We start from the raw sequence: 22,921 nt of genomic DNA, 5'->3' as shown, positions 1-22,921 counted from the left end.
GAAAGGAAGGAAGGAAGGATGGAAGGAAGGAAGGAAAGAAGGAAGGAAGGAAGGATGGAAGGAAGGAAGGAAAGAAGGAAGGAAGGAAGGAAGGAAGGAAGGAAGGAAGGAAGGAAGGGAGGAAGGCAAGAAAAAGAAAACTCCCTCCCATTTGCAGCAGGGGAAGAGCTTGCCCTGGGGAAGCCACACACCTGTTTGTGACCCCAGATATCCAGGAATGAGGATTCTGACAGGAAATCTCACATCCATGGTTGTCACCAGGCCGGGGTCGGGGGTCTTTATGGCCTTGGCTAGGCCACCAGGCTATAGCTAGGTTGCCATGGGGCTTCCCTGGGCCAGAGCTGGTTCCCAAGGAAACTGATCTGGGCGGGAATCGTGGGAGGAGTTCAGGCAGCAATGGAGTGGGTGGGAGGGCAGTGGTGGGTGCGGTGGCCAGGGCCCAGGCCCCCGGTTTGGAAAGGCCGTCTCTCGGGCCACTGCTAGACTTGGAGGCCAGCCGGCTCTCCGAGGGCCCCGCTCCCCGCTCTTGGGGGCTGCTGAGAGTGGCTCGCGCAGAGGACTGTCTTCTCTGTGAGAGTCCTGCTGGGGGCACTTGCTCCAGTCCTCCCGCCTTCCTCGCACTATGATGTCAAGAGGCTGAGCCTGCTTCTCAGAGGAAGCCCTACTCCTCGGCCCTCAAGTGCTCATTATTCTGGAGGACTGGCCACTCTCTGACACGCGGTGTCCTCAGGAAAGCCGGGCCCAGTGGGAGCGCGGGGCAGGCGCACGAGGCCCTGTGGAAAGGGTCCCCGCTTCCTGCTCGTTCCTTGAGGTCTGATCTCATTACCTGGGGACTCAGCACGACTTGTCTCCTCGAGGCCTGCAGAGCTGAGCACATCTCCAGGTCGCCTCCCCGGAAACCCAATTTCCTCCGCAGTCAGACAGGACGGTCTCTGATATGAAGTCCCCAAAATGAAAAAGGAAGCGAGAAGCGGAGCCCTCCCTCTGAGACCCATGCAGTCGTTTTAATAACGTTCCCGTTGTGCTAAGGGCTAGCAGCACTGAGCATAATCTATTCAAATGCACAGGAGAACCTCACTTTGGAAAATTAGGAATCTGCATTAAAAAAATTCCCAAGCCCCGGACCTTCTTTATAATAAATTAGAATTTTTTTTCAAGGCAAGTTCTTAACTTGGCAATTTCATTTTTGAAGTTTAGGGAATAAAGTTATTAAAATGGGGAGTTTTTTTTCCTCCTCCCACTTCAATAGAGGAGCAGCAGCGGCCCTGGCCCCATGCCGTGGGGCGCACCGAGCAGGTTAACGGTCATCCGGCGCCTGGGCCCTGTGTCTGTGTCGGTCTGTCTGACGCGGGGGAGCTCCCTGATCACCAGTGAGGACGCCGCTCTGTGTTCAGTGTGCACTAAAGACAGACCCCGAGCTCAGAAAGCACAAAAGCGGCGACCACTGGAGACCTTCCTGTTACCAGGGTCCTCCTCCTGGAGGCTTCCTGTTAAGTTCCGCCAGAGCCGCAGCCCCTGCCACCTCTAACTGCAGCCCCTTAGGTACAGCGTGCTGTACCTGGGCCCTTGGTGCAGGTGACCCTCCCGTGTGCCCTGCGAGGCAGTGGTGCGTCACCCGAGATCATGAAGTTCTGCAATGATGGTTTAAGAAAAACACCGTCTCCAGGTAGACCTGCAAAGACCAGGTGTGTGGTCCCTCCACACACTCCATTGTGGGAATTCCTGCGACTCTGCCACAGCCCCGCCACCCCCCACCTGGCCTCTCACAACGCCCCCTCCCATAGCCCAGTGCCCCACTGATTCTCAAGGGACTCTCAGTTATTCGGGTCTCTGCTGTTGCTCCCCCTCCCGGCGAGCTTCACTCCGGTCTCTCCCAGAATCCTCGAGTAGCACAGCAGCCCTCTCACTCCTGGGTACGCACCCTGCGTTCACGTACTCTCTCTCCACCTCCCAATGCCCTCCAAGACCTCCATTTCCCGTAACGTCCCACGGGCAGCATCGCCCACCGAGCAAAGCTCTCGCCGCGGTGCCTCCACCCGTGATCGCAGGAAACCCCCAGACTTGAGCTGCCCCACCCTCACCTCATCCGCACACAAAAAACTCCTGCTACCTGCACCCCACCCCGCTCTTCCTCCGTAGACACAGGTGGACTGTTCCACAAACGTCTCTACCCTTGGCCTACAGAAGACAAGCACTGTATCTGGTCCGGCTGTGCACATACTCAGCGTCCGGTCTCCCTGTGTCCGCTGGTCCCTGGCACATGGCGACGTGTGTGAGAGACTTGGAAGCAGATGTCCTGGCGGGTGTCACCTCGCCCGCTAGGCACCGCCCCTCTGATGAGGGCACGCGGTTAACAGTTCAGGGACACACTGATGTGTAGGTAGCGAGGTACTTATGTGGCGTGACCTGTTGGTGGGTGGCACTGAATAGGAAGATCTGGCGGCTCACGAGGACGCAGCCTCGTCACTGGCCAGGGGGAGGCAGGGCCAAAGTCAGACCTTCCGGTTCAGGGCCACGTGGGAAGCTCACGTCAGGAGGAAGTCCGGCATTTCCTTGGGACCCTTTGGCTCAAGATGGGTTCCTCCATCCCCCTCTAACCTCTCGCAGCCCACGGAGTGGGGGGAATGGTGTTCAGGACCCCATGAAACTGAGCTTGGGGACCTGGGGCCAAGGCGGTGCTATCTGACCTTCCCTGGGCCGCTGGGGCAGGGCGGCCAGACCCCTCTGTCCCTCCCATGCCCTGCTCCACTCCCACCTGGGCAGTGAGGTGCAGCAGACACCCTGGGCGGCTGGACCTTTGATCAGCCATCAGGGTTCCCTTGCTGGGGTCATTAACTGGAGGCAGAGGGGACGGCCGGGCCCCTGGCTGTGAACGCCCCCAACCCCTGACCCTGCACCCTGGGCCGTGCAGCTGTGATGGGCAGAAGCTGGTTCAGATGTTTTCACACTTTACATTCCTCTCATCTCTTTAAGGGCTGGAGCCCCTGCTGTGTGGGGGTCCTCTGCTCAGCTGCCTGTGAAACTCATTCGCTTTGCAGCAATGGAGTTAATTCAGCAGCTTTGAACGTCCCCCTAAGCCTTTTCTGTGGCTGTGATTGACAGCTCCCTGTGCCCCTGGGGGCAGCACCCCAGGGACCTTATGGGCGACCTGCCTGCCCTTGCTTTGACTCATCCAAACGAACTCCAAACAGACTCTTCTCTTTCCTTTTTAATTTTCTGCTGGGTCTTTCTTCTCTTCGTGTGCCGTGACCTCTCCCCCTGGCCGCTTGGGCCACCAGAGTCTTTAAACTGGACATGTCCCCAAGCTCCAGCTCACTCGAGCCCTGGAGTCCTCACGCGTAAAAGGCCAAGCAGCGTCAGGTCCCACTGTGGGCCCCTTACGTTCCCCCCAGGGGAGGACGGGCCAGCGCCCAGGCTTGTGAACAGGCTGCCACTCCGATGGCCTCATCAGGCTTTCCATTCGATGCTCTTGTTGTTGCCTGAATTCTGATATTTACTCAAAGAAGAGAGATTTTATTGTCTTAGCCTTTTGCCTCCAAGCAGGACGAGTGCCCTAAACGACTACAAAAATAGTTAATGGCCCCAGTATACAAAGCTTAAAATAAATCAGGGAACAGGTGATGGAGCAGCCTCAGCCGAGGAGCCCTGCCTTCCAGGAGCTCCAGGGTCTGCAGGGCCCAGCGGGTGGGGGCGGGGGAGGAGGGGCCCGAGGGTGTCTGCGGTCCTTGGAGCTCCTGGTCTGCAGCAGGAGGAGCGGGTGACTCCACATACGAGTAGTAGAAGTCCAGGAACCCCAGGCTGTGTCCCAGCCCCACTGCTGACGAATTGTACGAATGCAGGTGAGGGATTTCCTCATTGGTTCTCTCCTTCGCCTGCCCGTCCCAGACACTGGGAGCGCCTCCTGGGGTCTTGCAGACCGTGCGTGCACAGTGTCCTGGGGGCACGAAATGAATTGTTCCTGCCCTAGCAGAGCTCAAAGTCCACTGGGGGCCTTAGTTTCTTCAGGGAGAAGGTGGGAACGCTTCTGCCCCCCTGCCTCACGGGACTGCGGGGAGTGGGGCACGAGGCGCAGCACAGTGGGGTTTCAGCCTCTTCTCCCCCCTGGCGCTGACACTGATTCTTTGCTCCATCTTCCAGGCCTGTCCCGTGGCCAAGGCTGGGTTGAACTTGAAGTACTCTCCTTTCTCTTAGGAACACAACAGGCATATCAAATGTGTGATTCTAGCAATAAACACCCCTTTACACACACACACACACACATGCACACACAATGTGTGCACACTGCAACTCTCACACGCCCCTCGAGGGCCCTCCTAGCGATCGCTGGTCGGCACTGTTATAAACAAGGGCAAGGTTCCTGGGAATGGACGGCAGGGTGGGGGCAGACGGCTCCCAGGAAGTGCACAAAGCCGGGATGTGAAAGACTCGGGCCCGAGCGCACCGCCTCCCTCCCACGAGCCACACGTCAGTAACGCCCCAGATGTGCGGACAGGGCCAGTTTCACAAGCTTCCTTTTGCAAACTACTGCCTACAAGTTCTAGTAAGATTAGTTAGTTAGTCAAGACTCCCATGTTACAGCTCCAGGTAACATTTCTGTGGTCTGTACCACCCGTCAGCCTGGGATCAGTGCAGGTGACCCAGGCCTCCTGTTCCAGGAGCTTCTTGGAGCTAAATTGCCCCTCTTGTGTTCACTGGGTGGGGGGTGGGGGATGGACAGTTGGAGGAGCCCTTGTCGGCCCCATCCCAGTTTGGATCCCTGAACCTCTGACACATCACTCACTCCTCTTCCAGTTGGTCAGTCATTCAGTCATTCGACAAACACACGGGGAGCTCACCACCAGCCAGCATGGTAACGGGAGCTGGAAAACCAGTCCACCAGGCAGACAGACAGGGAAGGGCCCCACAGTGTCCCCGGCATTAGGGTTAACACACAGACACACCAGGCGGGGGGCACGGCTACCTGGGGTGGGGGGTATGCAGAATCGGGAAGGCTTCCGGGGAGACTCGGTGCCCCAGACAAGCAGGAAAAGGAATGGGCTTACATCTGGCCAGGAGGGAGGCTGGGTGGGCTCGTGGACACTTCCTACAGAGGCAGCTGTGGGGGCAGAGGCCCCAGGACGTATATCTTAGGGTGGGTTCAGACAGCCCTGCACAGTGAGGTCTGCTCCGGTGCCCATAGGTGGGGGGTACTGCACCGAAGACAAGGCCGGGGTCAGTGGGCAGGCCCAGGCCTGCGGCAGCACCCGCCCCACAGCACATCGGCCGCGTCCCTTGCTGCTTCCCACCTGTTCGGGCCCAACCTCGTATTTACCAAATGGCTTCAAGCCCTGACCTCCCCCCAGGTCCTTGGACTCCCTCCTGGTTGGGAGGAAACCGGATCCTGCTCTGCTGCTGGCCGTGGGCTTCAGGGAGTGCCTGCCCCTGGCCAAGCCCAGTGCGGCCCCTACCAGGCAAGGCCTGTGCCGCCCCGCCCCTACCCCCATGTTCCATGGCCTGGCGGGGCGGGCCCTGGCCACGGGCAGCTCTCACCCTGCCCGGGGTGGGCGTCCACTGAGGAGGACGTGCGGAGAAGCTACAGGCCTAGGTTGTCCAGGGTTTGCGTAAAGGACCCTGTGAGAAGTTGTTTAAAGTCACAAAGGTTTAAAGTCACAAAGAACAGGGCCAGCTGTGGGGGGAAGGGCATATGTCGGGGGCATGGGGGGTGTGGCTCCTGGGCTGTCTCGGGCAGAGTGTGGGGCTGCATTCAGAGGGGAGACACCCACCGTGTGCAGTGCGCCCTCACTGTGGTTTCCTGTGGCTCTGGGAAGAGGCGTTAGCAGCTCCATTTTTACCTAAGGGGAAACTGAAGCTCAGAGGAGCTGAGTCTCTTGCCCAAAGTGACATAGCTAGTGATGGGTAATGTCACCTTCCACAGCACCGCAGTGCCCTCTCCCACTTCCCTGGGTGCTTATACAGGCAAGCAGCTTCCTTCAGCAGGGGCAGGGCCCTCAGGGTGGCCCATGTGGCAGAAGCGAAAGCGGCCTGGCCGTGGGCTGCAGGCCATGTGGATTATGTTCATGTAACCCCCACGAGCTGAGTGTCTTCCAAGTGCCAGCTGCTCTGCGAGCATCATCTCTTACTTCTAACAGCCCTGGGCCTTAGGTATTGTGGTGCCCACTCCGTAGATGAAGGCCCCAGATCAGAAAGGGTGAGCAACTGGCCCACGTCACACAGATGGAGAGTCCCGTCCCTTAGATGCCGCTGCCGGCACTTCGTGCTGCGTCTGATGGTCTCCGGCTCTGGGCTGGATGCCGTCACACCCTGTACATCAGGGACTGTGACTTCTGTGTTGTAGCCTGAGGCATTTGGGGTCAAGAAAGTAAATCTGAAGCTAAAATGGTACCATTTGATGAAAAGACCTGCCCACTCTCACCAGCCGTCTCTGCGTCAGTAGACATCTGGATCCTCTCTGTATTGAAACCAGGGCTGCAACAGGAAACAGAAAAGGTGGTTCCTGCCCTTCAGGGCCCACTGTCTAGTGGCTGAGAGAGGTGAGGAAGCAGACACAGCTGAACCCTATGGAGGCCCAGAGCAGGAGGCCTGGCTGCCCCTGATGCTCAGCCAGACCCACTGAAGGAGACAGTGGGAGGTAGGAGCACCACTGACATTTCACTAACGAGCAGACTGAGCCCCGAATGATCCAGCTACACAGCCAAGGTCGCTGAGCAGTGAATGGCAAAGGCAGAGCTCAGTTCTGTCTGATGCCAGTGTCTTCTGCAAACTTCCTCGTGGGGTTCTAGAAAAACCTGGTGTGGTCCCCACTCTGAGTCACCGGCTTCCACCTCCCGTGAACAGAAGAGAGGAATTCTGAAGGGCAGCTGGCAGTAGGCGGCAGTCAACCACGATTGGGCCTGGGCACCCTGCAGGCTTGGGCTTCTCAGGCCTCAGTCCCCCCAGCTCCTTCGTAGCCTCCGAAGGAAGCAGCCCTGAGCCACCTTCGATTAATAAACCACCCGCACCTTCCTACTCGGGCTCCATGCAGAAGCACTTCACGGGGTGGGAGAAGCAGGGCCCGAGGGGGGACCCCGTGAGCTGGGTGGAGACCCAGGAACATGTGCTGCTGGGAAGTGAAGCTTAGTCCTGACTCCGGCGCCCTTCCTCTCTGCCCTCCTTTTCACTCGGGGGTGGCGGTGGGGGATCTTCCCACGCTCCTCTTCAAAGGAAAGTAATTACATACAATAATTCACACGGTGTAATTCCGGCAGAACGTCCTTGGCTCTTGCCCCAGCGTTTGCACAAACTGTCTGTGATGTCTAGAAGCTTCTTTTCCTCCGTGGCTTCGGGCTCCTCACACGTAGAATGGGGATCACACTAATCTATTGCAGGGGGTTGCTGCTGAGCACAAAAGCTGCAGAAACGTTTTATCAGCTCGTTAGAGCGGATGTGCCCACTCTGCCCCACAATGGCACGGAGGGCAGGGGTGACGCCTAACGGAAGAGAAGGCTTCTATGGTGCGTTCCAATAGCAGGAAGAGCTGCTGAGGTGGGCAGGCAGGTGTGCTGCTCCCCAGCTCCCCCCGAGTCACCCCCGGAGCAGCTCCGGCCCATCTCCATGGTCAGTCTACACTGTCAGCACCTCCAGACACAGCTTACAACCCCCACCCTTCCCACTCCATTTCAGGATGGGGACAGGGGCAGGACTTCCATCTTTAGGTGACACAGACCAAGGTCAGTCAGGGCCCTTGGCGCCCAGCTTAAGGCAGGCGCGGGTCCAGCTGGATGACAGAATCCAGAGCCTGTAGCATCTATGGAGGCAAGAGTGGGGAGCCACTGTGGGCCTGGGTCTTTGTCCCGAGGAAGGACCCTAGGGTGAGAGGTTGGAGCCTTAGGACCCTGCGTAGGCTCTGGACACAGCCCCACAGCTCATAGCGGCGGCCTTCCAGGGAACGCTGCCCCCACCCCCACCCTGACCCCTGTCTACTAGTCATCATCCTGTTCTCTTGATTAACCCTCAGAGCCTCACAAGGAGTAGGTGTTACCCCTGCATTTCACATACAAGGAAACCAAGCCTCCTAAAAGTCAGAGAATTCACCCTAAAATGCATAGCTAATAATTAACAAAGGAGCATCAAACCCAGGGCCTGGATCCCCTGCTCCTTCCACTCTCTGCGACTTCTCTGATCTCCCAGAAATTTCCCCAGACACTGTTCCAGTGTGGCTCTCCTCCTCTGCGCCTCATTCCCCTCATTGAAAAGGCCAGTCCTCCCGTCTGTGCGGTGCTCTGCCGACCCCCCACCCCCAGTTTGCTGCCTGCGCAGGATGTGCAGGATGCGCGGCGGTCTCCTCGGAGCACAGCAGCCGGCTTTGTACTTCACCGTAAACTTCACTGTGTTGCTTAGGGAAGAAACACAGTCTGGGAATCTTGTGTTAATAACAGCCATCACTCCTCCACCTGGGGAGCACTTCGGAGTTTCCCCAGCACTGTCACACACAATGCATCACCTAGCCCGAGCCTTGGCCCAGCTCTGGGGGGCGGGTGGGGAGGCAAGGGGTGGGGCGGGGGTGACTGGAGCACACTCAGGGAGTCCGAGCCTGCTAGTGTTGGAAGGGACTTCAGATGTTGCCTACCCCAGCCACCCAGCTAGAATGCTTCCGTACCCTGCACAGGGGCCCAACTGACCGGTCAGCCTCCGCCAGGCCCAGCCAGTCTCTGGGAGACAGCCTGGCTCAGCCTTGCGGAGCTTGGAGGCTTAGGAGCTTGTTTGGGGTGAGCCCAAGTCTGTCTCAGTTCAAGCAGACTGATTGCACAGTTGGTAGTCTGGCCCTCTGAGGCACACACGCCAGAACTGGTAGAGTCGACTCCTTCGTTCAGCTGTTCGATGGGGGCTCTCGCGTCTCTCCATCGCCCCCTCTCCCAAGTCTCTCTTACACATTCAGATTCCTTCCGACACTCCCCACTCGACGAGGTGCGAAGTGCCTTCCCCTGGCCGACGCCCCTCTGAGTGTGCTTCCCTGCACCCGTGTCGGCAGGGGGACTGGACGTTTTGTGCGAGCCGTGCTTGTGTTAGTGCGGCCTCGGTTCTCCCGTGCGTGTGTTTGACAGACATGTGACGCCTTGGCCAGAATGGACCGGCCGTCAGCGAAAGCATGGCTGCTAAACCGGGTCGCCCCTGTGCTGCACTTAAGTTACTGATTTTTTTTTTGACCAAAGTGTTAGAAGTGATAAGTTCCGGCTTAGTAGATGAAAATGCATCTTGTTAGACTCCGAGTGTGGCTGAGGATCTCAGCACGTGTAAGGATCTTTCGGGTCCCGGTTTCACGTCACCCACACGTTTGTTGGGCATCTCTTCAGATGTCCTCTAAGTGGCCGGTAGAAACATTGAGGAAGAGGGCTAGGCGGGAAGCAGAGCCCTCTCCCGGAAGCCTCCCTCAAGCGGCCATCCGTCTGCGCTCTCGCGCCCTCCTTCCAGGGAGCGGACCAGCTCACACCGTTGCCGCCCAGGCGCGTCGCTCCGTGTCTCCCCAGGGATGTCGCGGGAGGTGCCGTGCTGAGGTCGCCGGCACCACGCATCCACGTCCACCGCACCCTCCTGCCCTGCCAGCTCGGCGGCCGTGCCAACTGCAGGGGCTGAGCTCCCTTAGAGCGGGCACTTGGCCTGGTGGGCCCAGCACGGTGCCCAGTACACGGCAGGGGCTCGAGAAGCTTCGAGGAGACAGTCGGTTGCACTTGTGAGTGAAAGAAATGGGCCCAGACCAACATTAGCAATGTTCAGTATTTCTGATTCCACCTTCTTTCTCTGTTTTCACGATTGGAACATTCGTTTCTATGTTCTTCCTTATAGCATCTCTTTAATATTCGTGAACCCTAAAAGGACGCCAGTTTGCTTACTGATAAGAAAAGAGGAGCTTGGGGAACTTGAGGGATTTGCCCAAAGTCAAAAGCGAATGTCCGGAGACAGTAGTGTCCAAGCCACTGTCCGCTGGCTTCGAGGGACCACCGTATGTGTCCAGCTCTTGTGTGCTGAGTCTGGGGACATCCCCCAGCTCGGCCGACAGTGACGAGGACATTCCATCCCAGCGAGAAATGAGGGGGATGCAGCAGAGTAAATCAGATATATTTCTTTTATAGTCTCAGTCTCATTCACTAACCCTCATTGATTAATTCAATTCACTGATTTGACAAATACTTATTGAGCACCTACCAGTGCCAGGCTACTCCGAGCCCCAGGAATACAACAGTTAAATCAAGCCCTTTTAAATGAGCTTAAATGTTAGCTGGGGGTGGGAGAGCAAATAACTCAGGAAGTAGGTATGTAGTTCATGGTCACACTAAGGACAACGCTAAGGCGAGGGAAGAGGCGAAGGGGTGCCCTTTTTCTCTGGGGACAAGGCATCGGAGCAGGGACGCAGGGAGGACCGTGAGACGGCCGCTGTCCCGGGGATGTCAGCACCAGCCACTCTGCGCTGTGTTCATGGATGTACACTAGTTTTTCTTCCAGGAAGCAGGGACCTAGATCATATGCTAAATTTTCTGGCTATAAAATATCTGATTCTTTCAAGGTGTATTCATTCGTTTATTCATTCATGTATTTTCTCAACAAATACTAAGCATTTCCTCTGTGCCACTCGGGTGCTGGGGGCGAAGATGTGAACAGAGCTTCAGTTCGGGAGGCAGCAGAGTCTGTGAGCCCAACAGCACAGGGACCGGGGGGTGGGTGTGCAGCGAGAGTGAACCCGGTGCCACGGACAGGCTGGAGGGAGGCCCCAGCTGAGACGGGTCAGCATCCGTGACATCTTAGGGGCCTAAGGAAGTGTAAAAGCATTATATTCTGTACTGGTGGTTAGCAACAAATTTTAAAGCCACTTAACTGTTTCTTTAAATAAAATCTTCTACAGAAAGAAAATTCAACATATGATATTTAAAGGAGTTGCTCTGATTAAAAAAAAATAGGGCCCTGGAGGCACCTTCTAAAACAGCAGGACGAAAACAACCACTCTCAATATTTGTTATGGTTAAGAATAGGAGTCTGGCCCTGGCTGGTGTGGCTCAGTAGACTGAGTGGCAGCCTGCGAACCGAAGGGTCACCAGTTCAGTTCCCAGTCAGGACACACGCCTGGGTTGCAGGCCAGATGCCTGGGTTGCAGGCATGTGAGAAGCAACCACACATTAATGTTTCTCTCTTTCTCCTTCTTCCCTTCCCCTCTCTCTAAAAATAAATAAATAAAATCTAAAAAGAAATTAAAACTTAAAAAAAGAAAAGAATTTTAAATAAAAGAACAGAAGTCTGCCCATTGTCCATTAAAATCCACTTATCTTCAAGTGCCTGGGTAAACCAAATTTGGAGAATCATTCCTTTTCCATCAAAACCGTTAAAACAGCTACCCCTGGCTAGCGTTGAATGGAATAGACCTCTGCCCAGATGAGAACTGACTCAGCGAATCTTTCCTCCTCTCCAAAGGCATCGAATCAAACTTCACACTGCCCGATACGTCCCCGATGGCTCATCAGCTCGGTTTAAAGTGCCATCACTCTGGTTTTTTCTGCTTCTGGACAGAGGTCGCCACCTCCCCTTGCAGGAAGATTCATCTCTTTTAAAGTATGCTCCTGCTCCCTCGGCTTGGAAGGCCCTGTGTTGTTCTCTAGAACATTCTTATTTGAGGAAAGATGTGCTTTCTTCCCACTGTAGCACATGCACGCTCACAGACCCTCCCAAACGTCTGTGAGCCACACACACGCCCCCGGGCCAAGGCGGGCTCCCAGCTGCAGCCGAGGAAGCAGCTGTCCTGGCCACGCTAACCCGCCACCTCCTCTTTCTTCTCCCTGCAGATGACGGCAACTGCTCAGACACCCTCCAAGGCCCAGGCTGTCCACATCTCCGCCCCCGCAGCTGCTGCCAGCACTCCCGTGCCCAGCGCCCCCATCGACCCCCAGGCCCAGCTGGAGGCTGACAAGCGAGCTGTGTACAGGTAGGAGAGCATCAGCTGTGTTGAGAAGCCCCCGACAAACCGGCCTCAGGCCCGAGCTGTGGGAGAGGAGATGGCGAGCCAGTGGGTGGGCTGGTCCAAGACAATGGCCGACAGCTGCTCCCTTCGCAGCTTCTCTCTCAAATCAATGCAGAGACCCCTCAGTTGGCCACTGTGGGTGGACACTAGCTTTCTGGAATTGTCTACGATGCTTTCTGGGCAGTATCTTCCAGGAGGAGCTCTTCTTCATCCCAGCTGGGGAGATGAGCCCTAATGAGCCAGAAACCCTCAGCTCAGCAAACAGCAGCTGCTGGGGACCCCTCCCTTGCCTCCTCGCCTTTTCGTTGCCTTTACTCCCACAAGAGCACTGGATACCTATCTCACCATCTAGGACTCAGTATTGTGCAGACTTCAGCATGCCGGAAAATCACTGGCAGAGCTTGTTAAAATGCATGTTTGGGGCTCCCTGCTCTGAAATGCTGAACCGTAGGTTAAGCTCTAGGAAGAGGAATATGAACTTGTAAAAGCATTCCTGGGACGCTCATGCAGCTGTTCCTTGAACCACATTTTGATTCACGGTAATCTCTGGTTTTTAGCAACAGGTGCTGTGTGCAGCTGTGCAGGTTCTGGCACCTTCCCCAAATGCGGGGTTTGCTGAGAGCAGGAACTCATTTCCTCTTGCTCTGCCCCAGCCCATGTCCCCAGGGCTGGGCCCTGGATGGTCCTGAGCAGGGTATGGGCTCAGGACAAGTCTTGTTGATGTCCGAAGCTGGTAAGCAGCTGGAGCCACCTGAGGGCAGGCCTGAGTGGGGCTCCAGCAGGGACCAAACTCCCACTTGCCCACGGGGAGCACACGGCACTAAGAGAAGGTGCTCGGGTCATGCTCAGTCCTGAGGCTGGAGCCTTGCTCACGTCCACCATGCGAGCGTAGACGTCCATGCGTCCCGTCCCGGTGAGCTCGGCTCACCTGTGGCTGGCAGGTGCTAACGGCTCATCTGCGCAGTGGGCCACCCAGGGTGCATAGAAAGAAGATTGATTCCTTCCTCCTCGCTCCTCCCCACCCCCAAATGACAGCGCCTTTATGGTAATGGTGGTGATTATCACTGTTATTATCATTATCATCAGCATTATTTTTAGTTGCTCAGGTGAGCTGAATGCCTCTAATGCCAACAGCTGGGAGTTCAGAACAGCGGGCTCTGGTCCACAGATCCTGGCCCGAGGGTCCTTGCCGGGCCTGGAGGAGAAAATAAATCACAGTGCTGACTCCCCCTTCCCTCCTCCCCTCCCCGCCCGTCCAGTGCGCAGGCCTAGCTGCCTGCAGGCCACATGTGTGCTCTGTCTTGGGCCCCAGAGAACACCACAATCTGGACACAGTCCTGTCAGACAGATTCGAAGCTGGGGGGTCAGCCAGCACACCCCGTCACGGGGCTGGGCGTGCCTGTCATCCCTCCACTCCTTCTTTCACACGCTTCTACTGAACCCTCACTGTTTCTATGTGGGGCCCCATGCTGGACTGCAGGGGAGAGAGGAAAACCCTAGAAAGATAAGAGCATGGGTTCTCTGTCTCTCCAGACAGAGCTCTAGCACGAAGTCTTCACAGAGGAGGCCATGTAAGAGTGTGGTCTTCAAGGCCAGCAGGAGAGTTCACCAGGAGAAGCAGTGGGTGGAGTAGGGCCTTCCAGGCAGCAGAGCACCTGATGTGTTCCAGGCTTGGCTGCAGCTGAAGTGGCTGGGTATGGGGAGAAGAGGCTCCGTGGCTGCCTGTGAGTTAACCTGCATGGTGGGCTGGTGCTTCTGTGGGGTGTGCAAGAAGGGAGAGGAAAATGACATGGCCTCTGGAAACTGTCTGATGGTCTGATGACTTGGGGTACAGCCATGACACCCCATTTAGATCACTGCTACTCAAAGGATGGCCCACAACGAGCAGCCTGGTGCCGCCTGGGAGCTGAGCAGAAATGCAGAATCTCAGACCCCTCTCCGGCCTAAGAGTTGGTGATCTGCCTGTAACGAGATCCCAGACGATTCATATGCACACGAAAGCCTGATCCTGGGTGCCCGCCCACGCCCCTGGGTGCAGGGACCTGGAGTGGGCACAGATTGGAGTCTGGAGAGACCCCCAGATTAGTGCTGTGATAGCCTCTGAGCTTTAGTTTTATGGCAGAAACTCATCAACTGGATCAAGACGCAGCCCATGCGCGTGCCTGGCACCATGTCTGGCATGAACCATAGAGGTCCCCTTGCTCCCACCAATCGCTCCTTGGGCTCCAAAGCCCTTCCCAGGATCCCAGGCTCCTTCTCCACCGCGGCCAAGCTGCAGGGCAGACAGGTGGTCCCCTGTGGGAAGTGTCCACGGGGACGCCACTTCTTCCTGTCCGCCTTCACACCCAGGCTTTACCTCCTCCCACTGGGCTGACCCCCACAGCCCTCAGAGTGTGCCCAGCTGATCTCTGCAGGTGGCCCAGCCTCTCTGCTCTGCAGCCCCTGCCTGCCCCTGCCCCGGGGTCCTCTCCCACAGCCACACCTCTCCCATTAGTGCCAGCTGCCCTCTCTGCAGCCCTTTGAGATGACTGGGAGGGAGCCCGGCCCTCTGTAGGGTCGGGTAATTTTAATTAGATTTGTCTGCCTGGGGCAGCCTGGCTGCTCCAAACCACTCAGGGAGCTGGCATTTCATGTCAATAAATGTAACAAGACCCTTTCAATTCAGATTAGTGCCCACACTGACTTTTGGGAGCCTCCACGCAGCCCATCCCAGAACCACAGATAAAGAAAGAGTAGGGGAGGCCCCTCCCTGCCAACCCCCCCAGCCCCCACAGGGCAGCAACGGGCAGTGTGACAAAGGGAGGGGTGCCTGTGACGGAGGGGGCCTGCCAGGGCCCCTGAGGTTTTACTTGTGTATGAGGACGTGTTAATGACATGTACTGGTTCCTTCGGATGCAGGCGCCTGTGTGTGCGCACGCGTGCATGGAGGGGCAGAGGGGAGGCCCGGTCCGCCTTTAATTGGATCGTACCAGAGCATCATCTGGGCTAATCAGCCAGGCAGCCAGGAGTCCCCGCAGATTAATGACTGCAGTCTGGTCTGAGCAGATCCCGTGATTGGGTGCGTGTTGCGGGTGATTATGTCTGTGCCCAGGAACAATACTGAGAGGGGGTCCGAGGAGGAGGCCCCCCCACCCCGCACAGTGGAGCCTGCAGCCTTGGACCTACTCAGGTCTCTCCTGCTGAGCCCCCACCTCAGCCCTGGATTTTCCCCGAGGAAGTTACAGTGTAGCCTGGGCCATCTCTCGTGCTGCCCGACCTGGTGGTTGGGTTTCCAGCAGCAGCGCAGAGAAGGGCCCAGAGGCTGAGGTTAATTCAGCGTTCACTCTCCCTCCTCCCCTCTGTCTCCTTCCTTCCCCTTTGAAGTGAGTGGGTTCCCATGGAAACCGTGATGTCCTGGGGAGCAGGAGCGAGGCAGGGAGCTGGGCCTGGCCAGGTGCGAGTGGAGGAGGAGGCTGGCTTTGCTGAGGCTGCTCTGAGGCTCCCATGTCGGTTCTCACCCCTAGGGCTGAAAGCCTCTCTGAGAACCCAGGAAGTGCCCACCCGGCCTGAAGAAGTTGCCTGTTACTGACGGGAAACGCCACACGGAGGCCTGAGCACTGAGAAAACAGTGGGGCCGTTGTGCTTTGCTTCTCCGTTAACAATGCTAGGGATCTGAGCTTCAGGTCAGATGCAGAGGGTGAAAGCCTGCCGCAGCCCAGAGGGTGACCCTCGAACAACACAGGGAGTTAGGGGTGCTGACCCCGGGGCAGTCAAAACCCCCCCAAAACTTAACTACAGTCAGCCCTTCACATCCACAGATTCAACCAGCTGCAGAGAGAACACGATACTTTTGGTCCACGGTCGGGGAACCCAAGTTGGGAATGCAAAATGCTGTTGGCATGTGACCCACAGTTGGTTGACTTGTGGATGAAAAAGCCATGGATACGGAGGGCCATGTATTTATTGGAGGGGGGGCAGGGAAACTCCTTGTGTAACTGGGCTCGCACATTTCAAACTCGAGGTGTTCGAGAGTCGGCTGTCTTCTTCCTTTGTGGCACCACTCACAATTGAATTGATCGTGTGAACATTATTTCTGTTTCCCGCACCAGACCGTTAGCTCGGTGAGGGCAGGGTCTGTGTCTGTTTTATTCACTGGTTTATCCCCAGCGTACTGTGCGCCGCCTTAGAGTCAGCAGCTTGGCTGACGTGCCACATCAGTGCTTGTCGAATAGAACCGCCACCTGGGCCGGGCAGGGCCCCGTGGACCTGCCGTGGTCCTAGGTGGTGTGCTGGTGGACTGGCTCTCGGGGCAAGGGGAGAGGAGCGAGGAGGGCCCTGATCTGTAGCGTTTGCCGATCTCCACAGTGTAGATGCCCGCACCGTGGCCCATTTCAAGCTACCAATGTGCTGCTGCTAAGCAGAGTTGGGAAAAGAGGCCCAGGTGGCCCTCGCCTGCCTCAAGCGCAAACCCCACGCAGGTGGTCAAGTTACAGGTGCACAGTCTCTGTGTTTAAACAGCTCAGCACATTTACAACCGATTCTTTGGAATGGTTTTACTCCCGTCTTTAGCCATGACCTTGGTCTTCCCTGGCTTGTCTGGTCTATGCCTGATCCTGAGTTTGAAAGTTCTCTCTTAACGCATTAATACTCAGAACAGCGCCTCACACAGAGTGCGTGCTTTGTAAGAGTTGGCAACTGTGATTTTTCTCCTTAACCCTCACGCAGTGAATTCTCTCCTTTCTAGAGCGTACCCAACACTGTCTTTCTCTTTTCATCTGCTTGAGTAAAGGCTCCCCCTTCACCCCCAACTTCCCCACCTTCTCCAAGTCGAGTCCAAGCCTTTCCTGCTTAATGCACGAAGAGCTTCCTTCCCGGCAGCTCCGGAAACCCTGCCAGGCACCACATCACTCTTCTGCCTCTTTATTTTCTCAGCTTTCAGAACTGTGACCTTTCCTTCCAGCACTTCCATCTCTCCCTCTCTCCACAAGCCGCAAACTCAGACTTCCCCTGCCCATGTGTGACCTGCTGTCCCATTCTAGTTCAATAAAAGTAACACGCATTTCTAGAGCCCTGTCTTTACCATGCTTGTTCCTTTCTCATTGAGACTGGGTCCCTCTAGAATCCGCACTCATCTGGGGAAAGGTCGGAACAGGGCAGCGGCAGCGTCCACATGGCTCCCTGGCGACCACCCTTCTGCAGGTCACTGGAGTCCCCGGCTTGGTCCGGATGGTCCTGTAGCTCAAGGCGCCAATGCTGCAGAGTGGCTGCGCTGGGCAGTGGGACGAGCTCTGAAAATAGACTTGATGATAACTAGCTTTGTCACTGTGGGCACATTAATCTCTCTGAGCTTCTTGTTTTCTTTTTTTAAACATTCTTATTGTACTTTTTCCACCACCATTTACCCCCCTTTCTACCCTCTTCCACCTCCACCCACCTCCCCCACCCCGCAATCACCACGCTGCTGTCCATGTCCATGAGCCCTTTTACTTTTCTGCTTGAGCCCTCCGCCCCCTGACCAGTGCCCCCAGAGCTGTCATCCTGCTCTCTATCTATGAGTCTGAGCTTCTGTTTTCTTAACTGTAAAAAGAAAACAGTGATAGCTAGATGAAAATTAGATCTTATGTGACAATACCGGACACACAGATCAGTGTTTGCTAGGTAGACTGGGGTGAGGGGGTTGGAACGGCGGGGCCAGTGTGTGTCCTGTGGGATGTCTGAGATGTGAAGGGGTCGGGTGCATTCGGGCAGGTGGGGTCCAGGGTGAGGATCACGGCCTGTGGACTCAGATTGCCTAGGTTTGCCTCCTGACTTCACAGCTGGGCACTACCCCTGAGCCTCATTTCCTCACCTGTAAAGTAGAGCTAAAAACAGTGCTCTCTCCTCGTCAGGATCCTCACGAGGATTAAGTGAGGTGATGCATATAAAGAGCTTGGTAAAGAAGCTGGCATATGGCCCTGGCCAGGTGGCCCAGTTGGTTGGAGCATCGTCCCATACACCAAAAGGTTGCGGGCTTGATTCCCAGTCAGGGCACATCCCTAGGTTATGAGTTTGAATCCCAGTCAGGCACGTACAGGGTGAGGGGCAACCGATCAGTGTTTCTCTCTCCCTTCCTCTCTAAAATCAATAAACATCCTCGGGTGAGGATTAGAAAAAGGAATCTGGCACAGGCGAGCCCTCTGCGTGTGCTCGCTGCTACCAGAAGTCTGGGGGAATGCAAGCAGGGCTTGGTCAGGCTGCAAAGTAAAGCTGAGAGGTGATGTGGCAAAAATCTAGACGGGAGAGGGCTCCCAGACGGGTGGTCTTCGCCCCGCCATCCAGCTAAACGTGCACCGAGCTCTGCTGTGTGTAAAGTGTTGCGGTGGGTTCCAGGACGGGTCCTCAAGAAGGAAAACTCAGTCTGAGGAGTGGGGGAAAGACGCCATAGAAAGTAGCTGTCGTATGAACTTGGCACATAGGATGGACTCAGAAAAGTGTATGTGGAATTGACGGCAAGCTGCTGGCCCACAGTGCATCGTGGGAGAGTTGTACTAGTTATCCTAAGGGAGGTGAAACCCCTGGGAATGGTAGCCCAGCTGCCTTTCCTGGGGCGGGGCTGGAAGACAGGGTGGGAGGAACGCCCAGTTTGGGGCTAGACAGAGGTGACGGTCCTCTGAGCAGCAGCCCGGCCAGGACCCTGGGAACTGGTCCATCCTAATGAAGTGTCTTTGAGGGAACTCTTCCACCTCATGACCAAAGGGTGTTCTGACTCCAGGGAGCTGACCCTGGAGCTTAACCCTGTGTCTTCCGTGGCATGGCCCTTGGTGGCTCCTGGAACGTGCTGGGCGAGGTGGCCTGGGAATCGTGTGGAAGAAGGTCAGCCACGCCAAGCGGGAGTCAGGACCGGGCGCTTCTGGACTAGGTGCTGGAAGCAGATGCTTCAGGCTGCATCCTGCCTTGGGCTTTATGGCCTGGGGGCTCTGGCAGATACTCCTGCCCTTTTGAAGGAGGTAGATTTGCTGGCATAGAACTAACATCTCAGCTGCTGCCTGTAGTCAGGCGGGCAACCCTGCTGGAGCCATAATCTGGACATAAAACCATGCCCCTTCTCCCCTGGCACCAGGCAAGCCTGTCCCCTGCCCTTTCTGCAGGCATCTGAAGACACTTCCCCCCCGGCCTAGCCTCCGCACACCCCACTGCAGGCCCCGAGGCTTCCCTGGCTGGCCCTGAAAGCAGGCATGTGTGCAACCAGTGGGTTCTGCTGCGCCCACAGCTCCCTGCCTGGCCCAGGCAGAGCTGAGAAGTCCAGGGCCCTGGCAAGGACGAGGCACACCAGTACGAGATGCGGAACTGGAATCTCAATGACTTGTCTCACAAGGTGATGTTAGGATTAAGATAACCAATGTGAACAGGACAGCCCTTGGCAGGTAGAAGACATGCAGTGAGTGGTGGCTTCGTCTGGAGGAGTCACTGTGATCAGTGCTGGACTGGATCTGCCCCCAGGAGTTAGGCCCCCTGCTAGTGTGCGTGGAGGTCGGGGGCAGGGGCTAGGGCCGAAGGAGAGACCGCAGGCAGAGTCTCTGCCGGCGTAGATGGCCCGTGGCTTCTCACCGGGGCTGCACTAAGCCAGTCTTAGTGCCACTCTCTGCGCTTCCCAAGCACTGGTCCATTTCATGGTCAAGACCATTGCACTGAGACTTCAGTCTGAGTTCTGGCTCCACCACTGGGCAGATGATCTAACCGCTCTGGAGGAGCTTTCCTCCCCCACCAGGGACACATCAAGGGAGAAAATGAAAGATCGATGAAAAGGTTAGAGCCCTGTCCAAGCACACAGAGGACTGTGAGGAGAAAAGCTCCCTTTGGAAGCTCGCCCGATGAGCAGGGACTCTCCTGGGCTGCAGCGGGCCTGGTCCTTGCAGGGAAAATGAGGTGGCCCAGCTCCGGGACCTCAGGACACACAGGACATGGGGACAGTAGAGGGTTGAGGGGGAGGAGGATGAGTGAGTCCAATCACCGTTCAAAAATAGTACACGGAAGGGGAAAGAGCCCAAATTTGGAGTTTACGTGCCCACATTTAAATTTCAGCTGGCTCACTTACGAGCTGGATGTGACTATTTAACCACACGGCACCTCAGTGTGCTAATCAGTAAAATGGGAAGAATAAGAATGTTGGGTGTTTAAACGCAGTAAGTACATGGCAAGGCACTTGTAACTTACAAAGTGCCACCGAACGTGGGTGTGTGTTTAGTCATTGCCAGTGGCCAAGGACAACGGTCCGAGCGCCCCTTTCCACACCATCCCCTTCCCCAAAGCGCTTTCTCTTTGGGGCTGTGAAATCCCTGGTGACGTGGATGGGAGCTCTGACTGCCTCTCGCTCGCTCCCTAACCTCAGGAGAGACACTTCTTTCCTCTGGGCCCGAGTGACCGCTCCTTAAAACAAAGGGATAACGAAAAACCAAGGGTGACAAAGGCTGGCGGGTTGTGGAGAAAAGGGAGCGCTCACGGTGGGGGATGGTGCATTGGCACGGCCACCCCAGAAAACAGTGTGGAGGAGCCTCAGAAAGTTAACTACAGCTTGATCCAGCAGTTCTGCCTCTGGGGACAGCACATCACGGAAACAGAAATACAAACTCGAACACCTATCTGCACCCTTGTGTTCCTGACAGCATTGTTTACGGTAGCCCAGACGTGGGAGCAACCTAGGTGTCCATCAGTGGATAAATAGATAAAGAAGATGTGAGATATATATACACATATACATATACATATACATATACATATACATATACATATACATGACTATGATTCAACCATAAAAATGAGGTAATCTTACCATTTGCAACAACATAGATGGACCTTAAAGGCATTACGCTACATAAGTCAAAAAGAGAAAGACACATACTGTGTGATTTCACAGGTGGACTCTGAAAAAACAGCAAACACATCAAACCCGGAGAGAAAGAGATCATCCTTGTGGTCACCAGCAGTGGGGGGGGACACGGGAGGGAGTGGTCACAGGCACAAACCGGGGTCATAGGTAAGGCAAACAGGTCCCGGGGCTGTAATGCCACACGACACGCAGACTGTGGCCAACATTGCTCTGCGATGAACGGGGCAGCTGTTAAGAAAGGAAATCCCAAGTTCTCATTCAAAGGAGCAATTTTTTTTGTTTTTCTTCTTTTTATTGTATCTCTGTGAGAAGATGGATGTTAGCTGAGCCGACAGTGGTAATCATTTTGTAATGTATAGAAGTCACACCAACATGCTGTACACCTTACACGTATACAGTGAGACGTGTCCATTGTTTCTTAATAAAACGGGGCAGGGGGCGCAGAGTGAAGGGGCTGGACGTGAGATCCCACCTGGGCTCCAGTTTTAGGTTCTTTGGATTCTTGCCCCGAAGACTAGCCTTAACAATCACTTGGTTGCAATTTCACATTTTTAAAAATGTGCCAGCAGGGAGGTGTGTGTGCATGTGTGCGTGTATGTGTGAGAGGGGGGTGTGCGTGTGCGTGGATGTATGTGAAGCAGGGGGACAGGGGACCGTGGTCTGCCCTGGGCCCCACACTTGCCAGGAATAGACATGGCCACCACTTGGGGGAGGAGCGCCGGATGGAGCCGGAGACCCTAGGAGACGCGATTCCAATTTAGCAATGAGAAGTGCTCTCCAAGACAGCCCAGGCTAACACATCGCCCACTGGGCAGGGCTAAAAATACACCCGCATGGCGCTAACGTCACACCTGAGGCAAAAATACACCCAACCAGGAGCTGCCGGCTCGTTCTCCTCCACCCGCTCTGCTCTCTCCATCTGGCGCCTCTGAGGGGCGGTGGCATGGAGGGCTGGGCGGGCACTTCCTTCACGCCCCCTCCCTCTAGGACCCTGCCAGCCCCCACCCCCGCACCCCAGCAGAGACCAGAGAAGGCAGGTCCTCTTGTAGCAACTGTGGCTAGAGGCTGGCAGACGGCAGTAGCTGACCCCACGACCGCCGTGGGAGTGGATTCTGAGCTGGAAAGAAGCTGAGGGCTGTGTCTCCAAACCTTCGTTCTCACGGGCGGCGCTGCTTCATTCAGTCATCTGTTCCTGTGCGTTGACTCACCAAACGTTTTTTTCTTACTCAAGGATATTCTTCATTGATTTTTAGAGAGGAGGGTGGAGGGAGAGAGAGAGAGAAACACTGATCGGTTACCTCCCACGCATACCTGACCAGGAATGGAACCTGAGACCTTTCGGTGTACAGGGCGACGTTCCACCCAGCTGAGCCACCTGGCCAGGGCAATTCACTGAGTATCTCTGACCCTCTGCTGTGTGCCGGGCACGGTGCTTGACCCTCGGAGACTCAGAAGGGGGTCTGAGGAGACTGTGGGCCAGAGGGGCTCACCGTGTAGTAAGGAAAGCCGGTCCGGGCACGGGCAGCTGCAGTTGGTGGAACCGAGTGTCATAAGGGAAACGAAATGAAATTCGTACTGCCAGTGTTCTTTCGGTTTTAAAAAATGAGGTTCTGGGTTTCTGATAAATCGTGCATCGCCTCTCTTCCTCCTCTTTCTGTACCTCTGTTTTCACTGGACGTGGGCCCGTTCTCCCTGCCAAACGAGTCCGTGGAGATGGGGACATGAACCGAGTGGTGTCAAGGTGGCTCCGGATGAAAAAGGCGCCTGCGCACACCACTCAGGGGGAAAGGAGCAGCTCACTGCGTGTCTGATGCTCAGAAAGGCTTCCTCACGGAGTGCTCATGCCCGCCTGCCCGGGGCCGGTGTCGTCCCTGTTGTACAGAACAGGAAACCGGGGCTCAGAGAGACTCAAGAACTTGCCCCAAAGTCACTCAGGGATGAGACTCCCAAGTCTGCACTTGTTTCAGACGCCCAGCTTCTCACCCTACGTTAGGGTGCAGTGGAGGTGCACACCCCAAAACATTCCTGATGGCTCAGGGGAAGGAAGGCTTCCTCTCGCTGGACCTACCAGTGGGGGAGCCTTCGGGGGAGGGATG

At 56.0% G+C, this 22,921-nt stretch overlaps 1 protein-coding gene across 1 annotated transcript in view; it reads left to right on the top strand.

Moving 5' to 3' along the window:
- The window catches only part of PKNOX2 (PBX/knotted 1 homeobox 2), a 242,198-nt gene that overhangs the window by 167,613 nt on the left and 51,664 nt on the right, over positions 1-22,921 (top strand). The window contains exon 5 of the mRNA XM_045860322.1: positions 11,805-11,944. Within this exon, the coding sequence (XP_045716278.1) occupies positions 11,805-11,944 (140 nt within the window). The remainder of the gene's footprint in view (positions 1-11,804; positions 11,945-22,921) is intronic.

This window comes from Phyllostomus hastatus, unplaced genomic scaffold, assembly GCF_019186645.2.
Source record: "Phyllostomus hastatus isolate PE091 unplaced genomic scaffold, TTU_PhHast_1.1 phas_scaffold_193, whole genome shotgun sequence".
NCBI lineage: Eukaryota > Metazoa > Chordata > Mammalia > Chiroptera > Phyllostomidae > Phyllostomus > Phyllostomus hastatus.
Note: the sequence above shows the minus strand (reverse complement) of the source record. Positions and strands in the feature narration are given on the sequence as shown.